The sequence below is a fragment of the Apium graveolens genome, chromosome 11, assembly GCF_009905375.1.
Source record: "Apium graveolens cultivar Ventura chromosome 11, ASM990537v1, whole genome shotgun sequence".
Taxonomy (NCBI): Eukaryota; Viridiplantae; Streptophyta; class Magnoliopsida; order Apiales; family Apiaceae; genus Apium; species Apium graveolens.
The window spans coordinates 68,244,212-68,259,912 of record NC_133657.1 but is presented as its reverse complement, the minus strand read 5'-3'; the positions used below and the strand labels follow the sequence as shown (position 1 = coordinate 68,259,912).

Sequence of the window (15,701 nt, the reverse complement as noted above, 5' to 3'; positions counted from 1 at the left end):
AAATTTTCTCTCAATCCGGGCATGATACCCTCCCGGGTTGATGTTTGCTTGTTAGCTTTATGTACTTGGGAAATATAAGTACATGATGGTTGTTTTTACCCGGATTCGAATGTTTATCCGGGTTGATCTTTGCTTTCAAAGTTGCTCTCAATCCGGGAATGATACCCTCCCGGGTTGATGTTTGCTTGTTAGCTTTATGTACTTGGGAAATATAAGTACATGATGGTTGTTTTAACCCGGATTCGAATGCTTATCCGGGTTGATCTTTGCTTTCAATGTTGCTCTCAATCCGGGCATGATACCCTCCCGGTTTGATGTTTGCTTGTTAGCTTTATGTACTTGGGAAATATAAGTACATGATGGTTGTTTTAACCCGGATTCGAATGCTTATCCGGGTTGATCGTTGCTTTCAAAGTTGCTCTCAATCCGGGCATGATACCCTCCCAGGTTGATGTTTGCTTGTTAGCTTTATGTACTTAAAAAATATAAGTACATGATGGTTGTTTTAACCTGGATTCGAATGCTTATCCGGGTTGCTTTTTGCTTTCAAATTTGCTCTCAATCCGGGTATGATACCGTATCCGGATTGATGATTGCTCTATTTACTTAGAAATTTTCTAAGCAAATAGTGGCTGCTTTTGTTTTTTGCTTTGAATCCGGATATTAGACTATATCCGGATTGTTTTTTGCTTTGTTTACTAGTAATTTAAGAGTAACAACTTTCTAAGAAGGGAAAACTCTTTCCATTGAATTGAAAATTTTCTTCATACAAAATATAGTATCATAGATTGGTTGCTGGCCATAGGCTACAAGTTTTGGCTGCTTTTGGTTGCTTCTTCTACTGGTAAAATTTTCCGAGCCTGAGTCCATGCCATGTATTTGGTACTTCAGACTCATGCATGTTCATGAGCTTGTATGTTCCTGGCCTTAGAACTTCCTTGACTTTGTATGGGCCTTCCCACTTTGGCATTAGCTTTCCAGTGTTGGTGGGATCTGAAGCTTCCGTGTCTCGAAGGACCAAGTCTCCAACTTGAAAGTTTTTGACTCGGGACTTCTTGCTGAAGTGCTCTTTGGTTTTCTCTTTATACTTTTCCATTCTTGCCACCGCCTGGTCTCGGACTTCATCAATTAGCTCCATATTTGTCCTGAGCCCCTCCTCATTTGCTATCTCATCAAAGTTGATTGCTCGATGGGAGGGGGATCCTACTTCAATTAGTAGCATAGCTTCAGTTCCATAAGCCAGTTTGAAGGGTGTTTCTCCTGTGCTTGTTCGGGGTCTTGTTCTGTATGCCCAGAGTACGTTAGGCAATTTGTCTAGCCATTTGGTTTTGCTTTCCCTGAGCCTCTTCTCGATCCCCCGGAGAAGTATTCGATTTGTTACTTCAACTTGGCCATTTCCTTGAGGGTATGCTACATATGACTTCTTGTGCCAGATGCCCCGTTCTTGAAGGTAGGATTCGAATTCTGAACTAACGAATTGTGGCCCATTGTCTGAGACCAGTACTCTCGGGATCCCGAACCTCATTAGAATGTTATCCATGAATTTGATGCAATCTTGCTGGTTTATTGTTCTCTTTGCCTTTGCTTCCACCCATTTTGTCATATAATCAATTGAGACGAGTAAGTACCTGAGGTCTCCTCTGGCCCTGGGGAAGGGTCCCATGATATCAATGCCCCATACAGCAAATGAGATTGGTGACAAGACTGAGGAGGGTAGGACTGGGCTCATCCGGGTGATATTGCTGAATAACTGACATTCCTTGCACTTTTTCACAAAGTCTATTGCATCCTGGTGAATAGTTGGCCAGTAGTATCCTTGTCTTATGATTTTATGAGCTAGGGCCTTTGCGGACATGTGATCTCCGCATATCCCTTCATGAACCTCCATCAGGCAATACTGTGCTTCCCCTGGGCCTATGCAATTCAAGATTGGGGAGGAGAAGGTCCGACGATAGAGTATACCCTCTTCGATGAAGAATTTTGCAGCTTTAGCTCTTAACCTTTGAGCCTTCCCTTTATCCTCTGGAAATTCTCCCTTTTCCAGGTAATTGATAAATGGAGTCATCCAATTTGGGCTGTTGTCTATTTCCATGACCTCTTCAGACTCAATGCTCGGATTCTGCAATTCTTCGAAGTAGACGGAGCAATCCAGGTCTAATGAATTTTGAACAAGTTTAGATAGTGTATCATCTTCTGAATTCTCCTCTCTGCAGATTTGGATGACTTGGGTTTTTTGTATGAAGGCGAGGTAGCTTTGGACCAGAGCCTGGTACTTGGCTAGAACTGGATCCTTGGCTATGTACTCGCCGTTTGTTTGCTTTACCACGATCTGGGAGTCGCTGTAGATTTTGAGATCCTGGATCCTGAGTGTTTTTGCTAGCTTCAACCCTGCAATCAAGGCCTCGTACTCTGCCTGGTTGTTTGTTGTTGAGAAGCCAAAGGAGATTGTTGTTTGGATTGTAAATCCTTCTGGGCTCTTTAGGATGAGCCCAGCTCCTGATCTTTCATCTGTTGAAGAACCATCAACTTTGAGAACCCAGGCTCCTACGTCTTGATCAGTGTTTCTCTCAGGGTCAATGCTCATGGGCACAGGCTCTTCTTCCGGGAAATTACATTCTATGATGAAATCAGCTAGAGCCTGGGCTTTGATTGCTGTTCTTGGAATGAAACTCAAGTTGAACTGACTCAGCTCGACTGCCCAATTTACCAATCTTCCTGAGATATCTGGCTTGTGTATTATCTTCCTTAATGGTTGGTTAGTTATAACCCGTATCTCCCTTCCCTGGAAGTAGTGCCTGAGCTTCCTGGATGCTGTGACCAAGGCAAAAGCAAACTTTTCTAGCCTCGGGTATCGGGTCTCCGCATCTTTTAGCACTTGGCTCACATAATAAACTGGTTGCTATTTGCCATTCTCTTCCCTGATCAAGGCTGCTCCAACTGCCAGGGCCCCTGCTGATAGGTAAAGGGATAGGGGCTCCCCGGGTTGGGCTTTGGTTAACACAGGGGGTTGAGAAAGGTACCTTTTGATTTCTTCAAATGCGATTTGGCATTCTGGGCTCCAATTAACTTCTCTCTTGTTGGTTGCTCCTTTTAACAGGTCAAAGAAGGGTAAGCATCTCTCGGCTAACTTTGAGATGAATCTTCTGAGTGCAGCCAATGATCCTGCTAGCTTCTGCACATCTTTTTGTGTTCTAGGAGGCTTCATCTCTTGGATTGCCTTTATCTTTTCTGGGTTGGTTTCAATTCCCCGGTTGCTTATCATGAATCCAAGAAATTTTCCTGCCCTTACTCCGAACGTGCATTTTTCTGGATTGAGCCTAAGTGAGTATTTTCTCAAGTTGTCAAAGCATTCTCTTAGGTCTCCTATGTGATCGGAGATACTTATGGACTTTGCAATCATGTCGTCAACATAGGATTCCAGGTTCCTTCCAATCTGGTCTTTGAAGATTTTATTCATTGCTCTCTGGTAGGTTGTTCCCGCATTGGTCAATCCGAAAGGCAGCATCACATAGGCATAAACCGCCCTGTGAGTGATGAAGGCTGTCTTTAGGACATCCTTGGGATTCATCTTTATCTGGTTGTACCCCGAGTAGGCGTCCATGAAGCTTAGCATTACGTGCCTGGATGTTGCGTCGATCAACTGATCAATATTCGGCAGGGGGTAGGGGTCTTTGGGACATGCACTGTTCAAGTCTGTGTAGTCGATACACATTCTCCATTTCCCGTTTGCTTTTTTCACCATCACAACATTTGCCAACCATTTCGGGTAGTTTCTTGCACAGTAGGGTTGGTTTGGCCAAGGCCTAGGCTCAATTCAATCTCTTCTGTGACTTGGTTGCTTTTTTGCTCTTCTGAGCTTGGTTTGGTTGCTTTTGGATCTGAGAGGGACTCTATGATCTGAACTTCTTTTCTCGCATCATCCCTTGAGTGGGGGCGATGTTTCTTAATACTTTGCTGTTTCCGGAGTACCACGACCTTTCTCTTGTTATCTTGATGAGTTTCAGCCATTACCAGAGCCTGGATATAGCATCTTTCAGCTACCTCATAGTCCCCCTTGATTTCTCCTATCCCGGTTGGAGTTGGGAATTTGATTTTTAAGTGTGATATGGAGGTGTATGCTTGGATCCTGGTCAGGGCTGAGCGCCCGATTATGCCGTTGTAGGAAGAGGGAGTATTGATTACGTAGAACTTTATCACATGGGTGACTTGGTTTGTGGCCGAACCAAATATGACTGAAAAGTATAAGGTTCCCTGGATCGGGACCAAGTTGTTCCCGAACCCATACAGAGGGTCCTCTTGGCATTCATTGGAGCGTACGCTCCCAAGCTTCATCCTGTCCACAGTATGTTCGAAGAGTATGTTTACTGAAGATCCATTATCTATCAGCATCCTTCTTACTTCGTTGTCAAAAATATCAAGTGTTACCACCAAGGCTTCGTTGTGATTCGGGTTGACCCCTTCATAAACCTTGCTGCTGAATGAGATCATCATCTCCGGGTAGGATTGGACAGAGAACACTTCATCTCCTGAGCCCTGGCTCCTAGGGGGAGAGTGTGACCCTCCTAGGACCACATTTACTACATTCTTACCTTTCCTCTGCCTTTCTTCTCTCTGATTTGTCTCCCGGGAGATGTACTGGTTCAGGTTGCCCTTTTTGACTTGATCTTCAATGAAGTATTTGAGAAAGAGACAATTCTCAGTTTTGTGCCCATGGGTTTCATGATAGTCGCACTGCCTGTTGTAAGGCCTGCTTTCCGGGGGAGTCTGTATTGGCTTTGGAGGATAATAGAATGGCTTTCCCTTGATCTCCTTCAGTATTTCTTCCCTGGTCCTGTTTAGTGGTGTCCACTCTGGCTTTTGCCTAGGCTCTCTTGCTTACCTAGGTGGACCGGGATCGCTTTTGGATTCTGTCTTAGGACCCAATCTTTGAAATATTGGAGTATTTTGTACAACATTTATCTGCTGGGTTTGGTTGCTTTGTTTGAACTTTTTCTCCTGATGGTAACCCCCTTTCGGTCGGTCATCAGAAGATTTGTTCCTGGTTCCTCCATTACGAGTCATTCTCATCGCCTGGAGAACGTCTGTTTCTTTTATGAACCGGGCTGCCATTGAGTAGGCAGCGGCCAGGCTTTGTGGCTCTTTGTTTATCAACTCTACAATGTACCTCTCATTGTGTTCTGGATCCAGGTTCCTTCGAAATATGCTTAGAGCCTCCCTTTCATCGAGATTCGAAACTTTGTTAATGGCTTCCTGGAATCTCCGCATATAAGTTGAGAGTGCTTCATTATCATACTGGCGGATTGTCTCCAGGTGGCACATGCGCATTTCATGTGTCTTATTGGCTCTGAATCTTTTAAGGAAGGCTCCTCTGAATTTTTTCCAGGAGTGAATGCTTCTTGATGGGATCCTGTTGAACCATCTTTGAGCCCCCCCTTTGAGGGTTGAGGCGAAGAATCTGGATTTGGTTAAGTCGTTGTAATAATATATTTGAGCTATTTGTTCAAAGTAGTTGAGGTGCTCTTCCGGATCCCCCAATCCATCGAAAGAGTCGAACTTGTAATGTTTGAGATTTTTCTATCGAGGGATGGCTTCTAGGGAGTGGCTGAAGGGCGTGAGGGCCTCCCCAACTTCCAAACCGGAATCTTTCTCCATTTTTCTCTGGAGCTCATAAATCATGTCTTTAAGATCCTTCTGGCCCTCCTCTTCGTCGTCAGAAATGAGCTCGGGCGTAGGGTCCCTCCGAGTTTTTTTGCCTTTTATTTTAGTTAGAAGCCTGTCCTCCTCCAGCTGCATTCTTTTCTAAATTTTTTGCTCCAGCTTTGCTTCTTCTTCCTTTCATATCTGTTCTCTGATTTCTTCCAACTTTTTCTTTCTGGTTGCTTCTGCCTCCTTCTTACTAGGCTCTTTCTGACTCTTTTTTGCCTTAGCTCCAATTCGGTCGAAGACAGATCTCCTGGATTGCTGAGAATCCCCGGACTCTTCTTGCTCTTCATCTTGCTCATACTCTATCTGGAGTCGGGCTTGTTCATCTCTGTAGAGCCTGATTGCTTCAGCAAGTTCATGGCTTGTTAAGTTAGCCATGTGCTCCTCTGCAACTGGAATATTGATGTACTTGTACTGATTGAGCTCTATGACATTTCTGGCATCCGGGGGTGTCACTAGCCTTTCCAAGACCGGGGTGTGTTGTGTCAATGGTTGCTCCTGGAGGGTCTCTCGATCTCCCCCAGGTTCATGGGCCTGAGAGTGGTCCTGATTCTGGACCTGGATACTGGCGGAGGGCCTACCAGCCGTACTTTTTCCTGCTCTTGCCATTACCACAATTGTACAAACAACTGACCAAGATTTGAGGCTTCAAATGTGGATCTGAGGTTGCTTTTTTGAAGATTACAAAAAATTTCCAAAATGACAGCAAGCAAACTTTCTGGGCTTTGCTAACAATAATACTAAACAAGAACAGCAGGCTCTAGAACCCAAAAGAAAATATGCAAGCTAAAACAGTTCTGGGTTTTAAAATTATCAAGACTATTAAACCCCAGGCTTCAAGACTATCAAGATTATCAAACCCTAAACAACCAAAATTTAACAAACAAGAGCGGGCTCACACAAACGTGGCCTAAAACTAACATTCATATTTAAGAAAGGTTATGGTTGCTTGTGTTCTTACAGGCTTAAAAGTGGACTCTCTCAAGAGTTTGCTGATGGAGATGAATCCAGGGGCACCGAGACCCAAGGATGGAGACCCTCCTTCTAGCGCCAAATGATAACTCCGGTGAGCGGGCGGCTCCGTCCGACGCCGTTCCTGGATCTGCTGGGTATGAATGAGGTGTAGTTGCTGGTTGGGCGCCTGCAAAACAACACCGGAAGGGGGGTTTGGCTCCCACGGCGCCTCCGGTGTAAGAATAAGAACATGGTTTTGGAGAAGATGAAGATGTATGTATGTAATGGGAAGGTTGCTGTGTGTGTGTGAATATCTGAGAGAGAGTGAGTGTGCAAGAGTATATATTTTTCTAACCCCTAAACCCTTCATCCTTGGGGGTATATATAGCCCAAAGGTAGGGTTTAGGGGTAGTTACCTCTAAATCAGGGCCGTTGGATCTTGGGAGCAGAGGACGCCTGAATTGAAAAATAGGTGAAATGAATGATTGTCTTGAAAAATTTAGGTGATTTTCAGTGGGTTGCTCTGCCTAGTAATATGTATAAAGTTAATTTTGATGTGGCCTGTTTTTTGAAGGATAGAAATTCTGGGGTGGAGTGGTGATTAGAGATCATCTAGGTCATTTTGTTGCAGGTAAAATAGTTAACCTGGAAAGATATTTTGATGCAGAAGTAATGGAGGCTTTTGCTGCCTTGCGCGTCAGTTTTGGTATGAAAATGTTATCTTTGAAGGTGATTTCGTCCAAGTAATTCAAAAGATAAATAATGTTATGGAAGATCTTTCGGATGTTGGTAACTTTATAAAGGAGATCAAAGATTTGATGAAGAATATGGCTTACACGGAATTTGTTTTTATCCGAAGATAAGGAAATGAGGTGGCTCACTTATTTGCGAGAAACGCTAAAAAATTCATTTGTTCGAAGAGTTGGATAGGCACATATCCTGAGTTTATTTGTGATCCTCTTTACAAAGATCAGATTAATTATAAATTCTGATCATCTTGTATCATTGTTGCTCTAAAAAAAGAGTTACAGATTGTGGCTTTCATGAAAGTAGCTTTCGCGAAAACAGTCGCGGTGAAAGTTGTTTATACATTTGGGGAAAGCAATGCCAAACACCGAAAAGATCTCCGATATTAAGATGATGTATGTACTTGGCATTTTTAGATACCCGTCCCTCTTTCTTTGTAAACTCTTGCTAATCACTATATAAAACATACCGCAATGTCCGGTGAAGGAAAGTAACTCACATGAGGGTAGGGCTGATGTGTCTGCAGTAACTACACAAGGGATTGCCAAATTTGAAAGTGCTTCCCTTATAATTTCATAGGGAAAGTAGAGGTGCATTGTTGTTGATTCTATTAAGTTAGCAAGCAGTTTGAAGGAATTGTAGTAGCACTAGAATCCGGATTTCATGCACGTGAAATCCAGAAACAATTATCTCGTACTACAAAGGCACCCTACAAAAACATTATCTCGTACTACAAAGGCACCCTACAAAACATTTGTTATCTAATTGAATTATTCATTCAAGGATATTTACTTATTTTATTTGGGGTCAGACACCCACTTTACGATCAGTACTCAAGGTATCTATCTTCTTAAAGATCTTAGAGCAAGTCCAACAGTCTCTTAGTGTAATCCTTAAAAATATTATAATTTTATCCACTTTTAAGGATTTAAGACATTGTATTGAATATCAACTCCAACAAACTTCCTTATAACTGATCCTTATAATTATTTTAATAATAAATTTAAACTTCACCTGTATTTGAATTTAATCAACATGTTCCCAAATACTAACTACTATGTTACTGCATATCAACACCAACAGATAACAATATCTAACGGGTCATTTTTCAACGGTCATAATATGTAGGGGTCCTAAACACACACATCTGTGTATAATTAGTACAATTTCAATTGCCTTGTCAATTTACATACTTCTAATTATACATTTCCTGATGAATGCTCAAGATATAGTAACCTATTTGATTCATGAGGAAGAGGAGGAGGAGATGGAGACCGCCATAGCTATTTATGCACAATCAAATCATCAGATGAATAATCAAATTCGTCATTCCGGGTCAGTTGTCAATCATCGGATTATCAACCGTAATAGAGCATCAGGCCATCAACGTATTTATCGTGATTACTTTGCTGATAATCCCACATACCCGGATTATATTTTTCGTAGAAGATTTCGTATGCGAAGAAGTTTGTTTTCTCGAATTCAAGAAGCGGTTGAATCTCATGATCTGTACTTTGTGCAAAGGTACAATGTTGCTGAAGTTCCTGGATTATCATCGCTTCAAAAAATAACTGCTGCATTACGTATTATTGCATATGGAGTATCCGCTGATGCGGTTGATGATTATATTCGTATTAGTAAAAGCACTGCAATAGAAAATGTTCGAAGATTTGTGATATCAATTGTTCAAATATTCGGAGAACAATACTTAAGGAGGCCGAATAATGTTGATATTCAACGATTGATGGAGGTGGCTGAACAACGAGGATTTCCAGGAATGTTAGGTAGCATAGATTGTATGCATTGGAGGTGGAAGAATTGTCCAACTGCGTGGCATGTGGCTTTTTCAGGTCGTTATCGTGAGCCTACTATCATCCTCGAAGCTATAGTTGGTGTTGTAAATTCTTCATAATCAGAAATATTTTCCGAGTTGAGCATATCAGTAAAGAAAGACACTTTCTGATTATAATTTATCTCAGAATTTACCTAAAAAATTATTATACACAAAAAATATCAAGTTTATCAGCTAATAATGATGTTTATGATTCTTTGCTTCGTCATTTGTAGAAGCTAATATTGAGCTTCTGATCATCTAAATTTCACGAGGCCAATAGTGTATTTAATCTAATACAATATGGAACTCAGGTTATGTACACAAAATGGGTTGCCCAATGAATTGCAGAAACTAGTTGTCAATATGATCTAGCTGCTCTTGATTTATTTTGTGTTTGAAGTTCATTATACCATGCTAGTGCCCAATCAAACTAGAAAAACCGAGTTAACAAGAAATTCTATAGAGGCCTAACGGTTCCTTCTACATCTACGGGTAGGACATTTACAATCCCCTATGTAATACAATTAGGACCAGAGTGGTTAAATATAACATCCCGATAGTTTATAATTATTTTTAGTTGGATTATTTGATTTAATTATTTATTAATGTCAATGTGTTGTTATTTTAATTAGTTTGTGTAAGTTTATTTTTATATTTATAATCAGAATATTATTTTAAGAGTATTAGTTTTAAAAAATAGTAAGGCTTTATTAAAAAAGTGTGAGGGTTTTAATAAAAAAGGGAGAAGGAAGAGAAGAGTTAGGGTTTGCTAAAAAAAGGGTTTGCGTTACTTTGATCGGAGAAGAGAGGAGAGAGGGAGAGAGAAAGAGAAAATAGATGGAGATTGAGATGAATATCAAGAACTTTTTGGAGGGTTATGAATTTGGCGTTTGTGGAATTAGGGTTCTTGTGATTTGTGGTTCTGAAATCGTTATTAGCATTCTCGGTTACTAAGATCTCGAGGTACGAACATCTTTTTTGTACTCTTTCTTTTCAAATTCGAATTCGTGTGTACGGACATCTTTTTTGTACTCTTTCTTTTCGAATTCGAATTGGTGTGTACGGATATCTTCTTTGTTCTCTTGTTTTTCGTTTTCGTATTCTTCATTGTATACGATCTGATTTCTTGTTAAATTCATATGTGATTCGTTATCTGTTAGAATTTGTTAATTTTGGTCATTTCGGAAAGGTCTTTTAATTATCTACAACTTTCGTTCCTTGCCGTTTGTGAAATTCGGTCTCTAAATATGAGTTTTTCTACAATTTGTATGACCTGCCTGTTTGACTTCGGGATTTGAATATCCAACCTTTGAAAAATCATATTAAATTGAATATTTGTTCAGATATTATGAGCAATACCATTCTGGAAAGCTCTTTTCGATATCTGCAATTTGCGTTTACATTCTGCTGCTAAATTCTGTGATTTTGATATCTTAAATATCAAAATATAATTGTAATCAGGGGCTGATTCTGTTCTGCAGTCCGCATTTATTTGTTTTCTGAATTCGTTACTTGTTCGTTTTTGACAAGCCTTACCATTCTGAAAAGGTCTCGGAATTTTCCACGACTTTCGTGTTTCGTACTTTTTCAGTTGACTTCATCTTTATGTAGTAATTTGACATTCTTTGAAACTGATCAGATTTGAGCTTATCAATAATTAGTGGTTTGTTATGTTATTTTGTTTCGTGATGTTGGGTTATAGTGTTTTGAGGTTATTTGATAAATTTATATATGATTTTGGAGATGTAAGATATTTAAGTGTGTGATCTTTGAGTATTTATTTTGAGTTATTTATGTTATTTGTATGACTTGGGAGTTTGTAAGACATCAGTCGCGAGTGTATAATCTCGTGCTTGGCACCTCCTATGCGGTGTACTTAAATTGTATGGGCGTGTCGCCGAAGTTTTGGGACACGTATAGGCATGGCTAGTATGTGTATGATTTGGCCTTTTGGGTAGCACGTGCTTATTGTCGTGCAAGCCTCTGTAAGATATTGGGTAGCATTTGCTTTGTGCTGTGTAAGCCCCTGTAAGTTTTGATGACTACATATTTTTGGATTACCGAAAATGTAGGACATCCTGTAAGTGTAAGATTATCTCCCATGTTCGTATGTAAGCTATTTTATGTATTATTTTATAAGTGAGAGAATATGTGTAAGGGTATGATTTCATTTTATCATTATTCTTTCGATTATATTATTTGTGATTATTATGTATAATTGATAAGGATATGTGTAAGAGTATGATAAGTTTTGGCAGGTAAGCATTTAGTTTTGTTTTGTGAGTTGAGTATTCATTTTTTTATATTGTCTCATTCACTATTATTATTGTGCTTCATTCAGATATTCAGTTGTGTTCTTAGCCTCGTCATCTTTTAATCTTTGTTCAGTTATGCTTTATTTTATATCCGTATATGAGCCTTTCGCTCACTGCCGGTCCTTTGTTTTTCTTATTTTCCTCCGACAAGTATTCTCTCTTTTAGGTGGGTTGTTTAAGGGGAAGAGTGCGAGTTCCTAGACTTTGAGGAGTTTTGTATTTTCTTAGATTTTGTTTAGAGTTTGTTGGTTTGGTTGTAATTTGGTTGTATTTTATATCAAGAATTGAAAGTTTTATCGGATTTTAATGGAGTTTGGATTTAAATAAGTATTATCTTGAGAAATTTTATTAGTTGGGTTGTTAAATTAAATGCAGAGAAGCTTGAAATAATACCCTATTTTTTTATTGCCATTTCTACTTTAGATTGACCTCCAACTTGTTTTTTAATCCATTTCATTAGAAAACACCTCCACTTATAGTAGGAGTTCTAGAGTACAAAACAAATGAAAGAGAGAAGGATCTCATGCTGCTACAAGGGGCCCTAATAGAGCTTGACACTACTGCAACTAACTATTAACTAATACAACCTTCTGAGAAAAAGATTGCTAGAACTGGAGCCAAGAATAACTGCCATATGAGTTCACATCCAGAAGATAAGCAGACACCAACATCCATCCTCAACAACTAATGTATGTTTCTTACTTTAACAAACGTGACTTTTTGGTGAATATAAAACTTGATTAACCAATGTGCAAGATCATATGTATAAATTTTTAATATCTGTGATGGTCTCTGTGAAAAGTTTTTCAATAACTCATTTTTTACAACAAAATTTTATAGCCAAACTAGAAAACAAAAGATTTAAACAAATTTAAAGTCAATAATATTGATAGAAAATGATGATCATATTATCAATAATACTTGACAATTTGTTAAACCCATTTCACGGAGATAGAAAAGCATAAAATTAAGAAAAAACCTGATGCTGATTCGGAGAATTAGGTAGAGATTGGTTGAGCAAAGTCGAGGAATTTGGAAACTCCATTCTTTTTCATTTGATTTGAAGTGTCCCTAAACTATGACGATGGTCTTGACAAGAAACTGATGAATTCCAAGTGACTCTTTGTATTACAGTCGTGTAATATAAAAGGAGGGAAGTGAGAAAAAAAGAGGGAAAAAATTGGAAAAAGGAGGGAAAATAATATTTTATTGATAAAAGTAAAATAAGGAAGTGTTCCAGGTACTTTAAAAATAAGGGTTGAAAAGGTGCTCTTAACTTTTTAAGGAAATTTTAAGAGTCTGTTGGAGCACATTTTTTGATCAAAATCTTTATAAATTGAGTTCAGAGCTCTTATAAGTAGTCTATTGGACTTGCTCTTAGTCCTAAAGTCTGTGCAGATAGATTTCATTGCTTCTAGGAAATCACTCAATTGCGGCTTATTCCATTATATATTAGCATGAATTGAGTTATTAGTGTGATTTACTGACAAGTTATATATAGTAATAAAAAAGTTAGAATTCTTGTTGTTTTGCGGAAGCCTTTGTATCCACGTAGAAGGAAAGAATTTCTGAGCCAAATTTATCAGAAAATTCATTATCATATTACAAGTTACGTTATGTATCATAAGAAAACTGGACCAACTATTTTTATTTTATTCTCTCTCATGCCAATCACTCGCCAAAGTTGATTTTTTTGGACTACGATGGGAATTCTTTTATGTTAATTCTATAGGATATAGAATGGAAGAGGTATGTTGTCTAAAGTTCTCTAGTCTCAATATTCAGCAACCAAAAAAATTGGCATCTAATTAATATAAACATACAACAAATTTCGTAGATACACATTCCACAAGATATCTCAGAGAGAAAATAAGTTGAAAAAGAAAAGCAAATAGAATACATCAAGATTTATACTCTAGTTATATGTTGCATAAATTGTACTCCCTCAATCCCACTAGATTGTTTACGTTACTTTTCAGCGGGGTTGTTTACGTTACTTATCGGCACGCTTTTCAAAACTCGTTTAAAGTATAGTTTCGTAATGTTTTTTTTTAAAAAAATTGAATAAAAAATTATGTTTAAACTTTTATTAAAAAAAAATTAAAAAAAAACATTATGAAACTATATTTTATAAAAGTCTCGAAATAAGTGCAAATAGTGAACGTAAACATCCCAGTGGGACGGAGGGAGTAATATTTAGACCTAAAAAGATGATCCACTGGAAAGAGAATTCAACTTCAAAGTTCAATACCACTACTACCTAGGAACCTGAGAAAATGTCTTTGGCGAGGTTATTCGCCTAAGAATACGTGCAAGAACAGGGAGTAGACTTCGACAAAAATCTTTGCTCCAGTCACTCGATTTGAAACTGTTCGATTATCGTTGGCACTATCGGTTAAGAATCAATGGGAGGTCCATCATCTTGATGTAAAAACATCTTTTCTCAACGGGGAAATTACTGAAGACGTGTATGTTGCACAGCCGGAGGGGTTGAAAAAGCAGAACAAGAACATAAGGTCTACAGGTTGTTAAAAGCATTGTACGGATTACATCAATCTCCTCGCGCCTGGTATGCCAAACTTAACTCATGTCTCGAAGGTCTTGGTTTTAAAAATTGTCCTTACAAACATGTTGTATACACTAGAAAGGAATGAGGAGAAAGTGTAACGCCCACAAATCCGGGGTCGGGGATTCGGGTTATCACGAGTTCCATTTCCCTTATCAATACTTAATCTTAACAGTCAACCAACTACTGCGTACTGTGACCCCACAATATACACACACACACCACAAGTTATAGTCTCAGAGATGAATACCAAAAATAACACAAGTCATTTTATTCCACAATTATAAACCATTTCACCTTAAAAAGGGTTTCTGAATAATTTACATATTCCTTGCCATTATTACAATTCATAAATATACATAAGTCTGGTACATCAAAAGTTGAAAGCCTAGCCTATTGGTAGATCCTACCTCAGCTACAACGGCATCAACGCCTACAGGAAACTGCAGAACGTTTCCTATCCGCTCGTGAATTGGGAGCTTGATCCTGTTCATCTTGTCTATCTGTTATTGTGTGATGAAAGAAGAAAGCAAGGGTGAGCAACAAGCCCACCGAAATAATATGTATACTAATTAACAATATATGAGCATTCTCATAGTACTCATGAAAGTCTTGGTCAAGAAGAAATGAATCAAGTTTGATATCTTAACGTGACCAAGTCGCAAAATATTCAGTATATAAGTATATATACTTTTCAAAATATTTGAAATCCTCTGCCATGCATAATATACACAGAGTTCTAGTTTATAACTGTATAAAAATATCGTTGCAAGGTGATCTCATATATCTAACCTTGTCTCAACGTTTTTTTTTTCTGAAAATCTTTGTCATACATAAGATAATCATTTATTAGATATAAGTTGAAAAGGTGAAATTACGAGATATTCCAATATACTTATATCTTTTCCGAATACTACTTGAACTACCACCGTTCAAGGTATAATCCGTTTCAAAAGTTCATCACATAGATGAGACTACAAGATAAGATTTGAATCTATTCAATCTTTGAAATATCGTTATAAATAATGAAGTTACGAGATACTTCATTAAGTCCCGATATATATATACACCTATATATATATACATATACATTTCATACGCTCCTTGAAAACCTCTGTTATGAAAATTATAAACAGAGTTGTAATATCCAATAAATTTGGAAAGAAGAAAACCTTGGCATAAACCTGATATCTTGCTGATCAGGCAAAGATACCAATAAGTAACATTTTCTACTAGTAGATGGACGAATTCCCCACTGGTCATCACCCTGGCCGCAATAGGACCTTATGCTGGACTGCCACTCAGCCACTTACACATTTGATGGACTCCCACTGAGCCACTTACACTTTCATGGACGCCCGCTGAGCCCATGTTGCTTATGCCGACTCAAATAGATGAACTTACTTCTCGAACGATGGGCAAGTAATCAAGATGTTTTCTCAAAATAGCAACCTCGTTGCGAATGTAAAATACACCACTGAGCCGGATCCCTCAGGTTTTGAGCGAGTATTTAAATCCCCTTCGAAAGGAAGATCTTAAATATAAAAATGAGTTTTGGGATCCGCTCTAACTTTTAAAAATC

The 15,701-nt window shown here is 38.6% G+C and overlaps 1 protein-coding gene across 1 annotated transcript; it reads left to right on the top strand.

The window, feature by feature from the left end:
* The first annotated feature begins 8,617 nt into the window (after window positions 1-8,617).
* LOC141695581 (uncharacterized) lies at window positions 8,618-9,316 on the top strand. Its single transcript, XM_074499818.1, has one exon. The coding sequence runs from the start codon at window positions 8,618-8,620 to the stop codon at window positions 9,314-9,316; it is 699 nt and encodes a 232-aa protein (XP_074355919.1).
* Window positions 9,317-15,701: the final 6,385 nt, after the last annotated feature.

What these genes read in the sequence shown, in the direction of transcription:
- LOC141695581 (XM_074499818.1), top strand. Translation starts at nt 8,618, where the DNA reads ATGAATGCTCAAGATATAGTAACCTATTTGATTCATGAGGAAGAGGAG.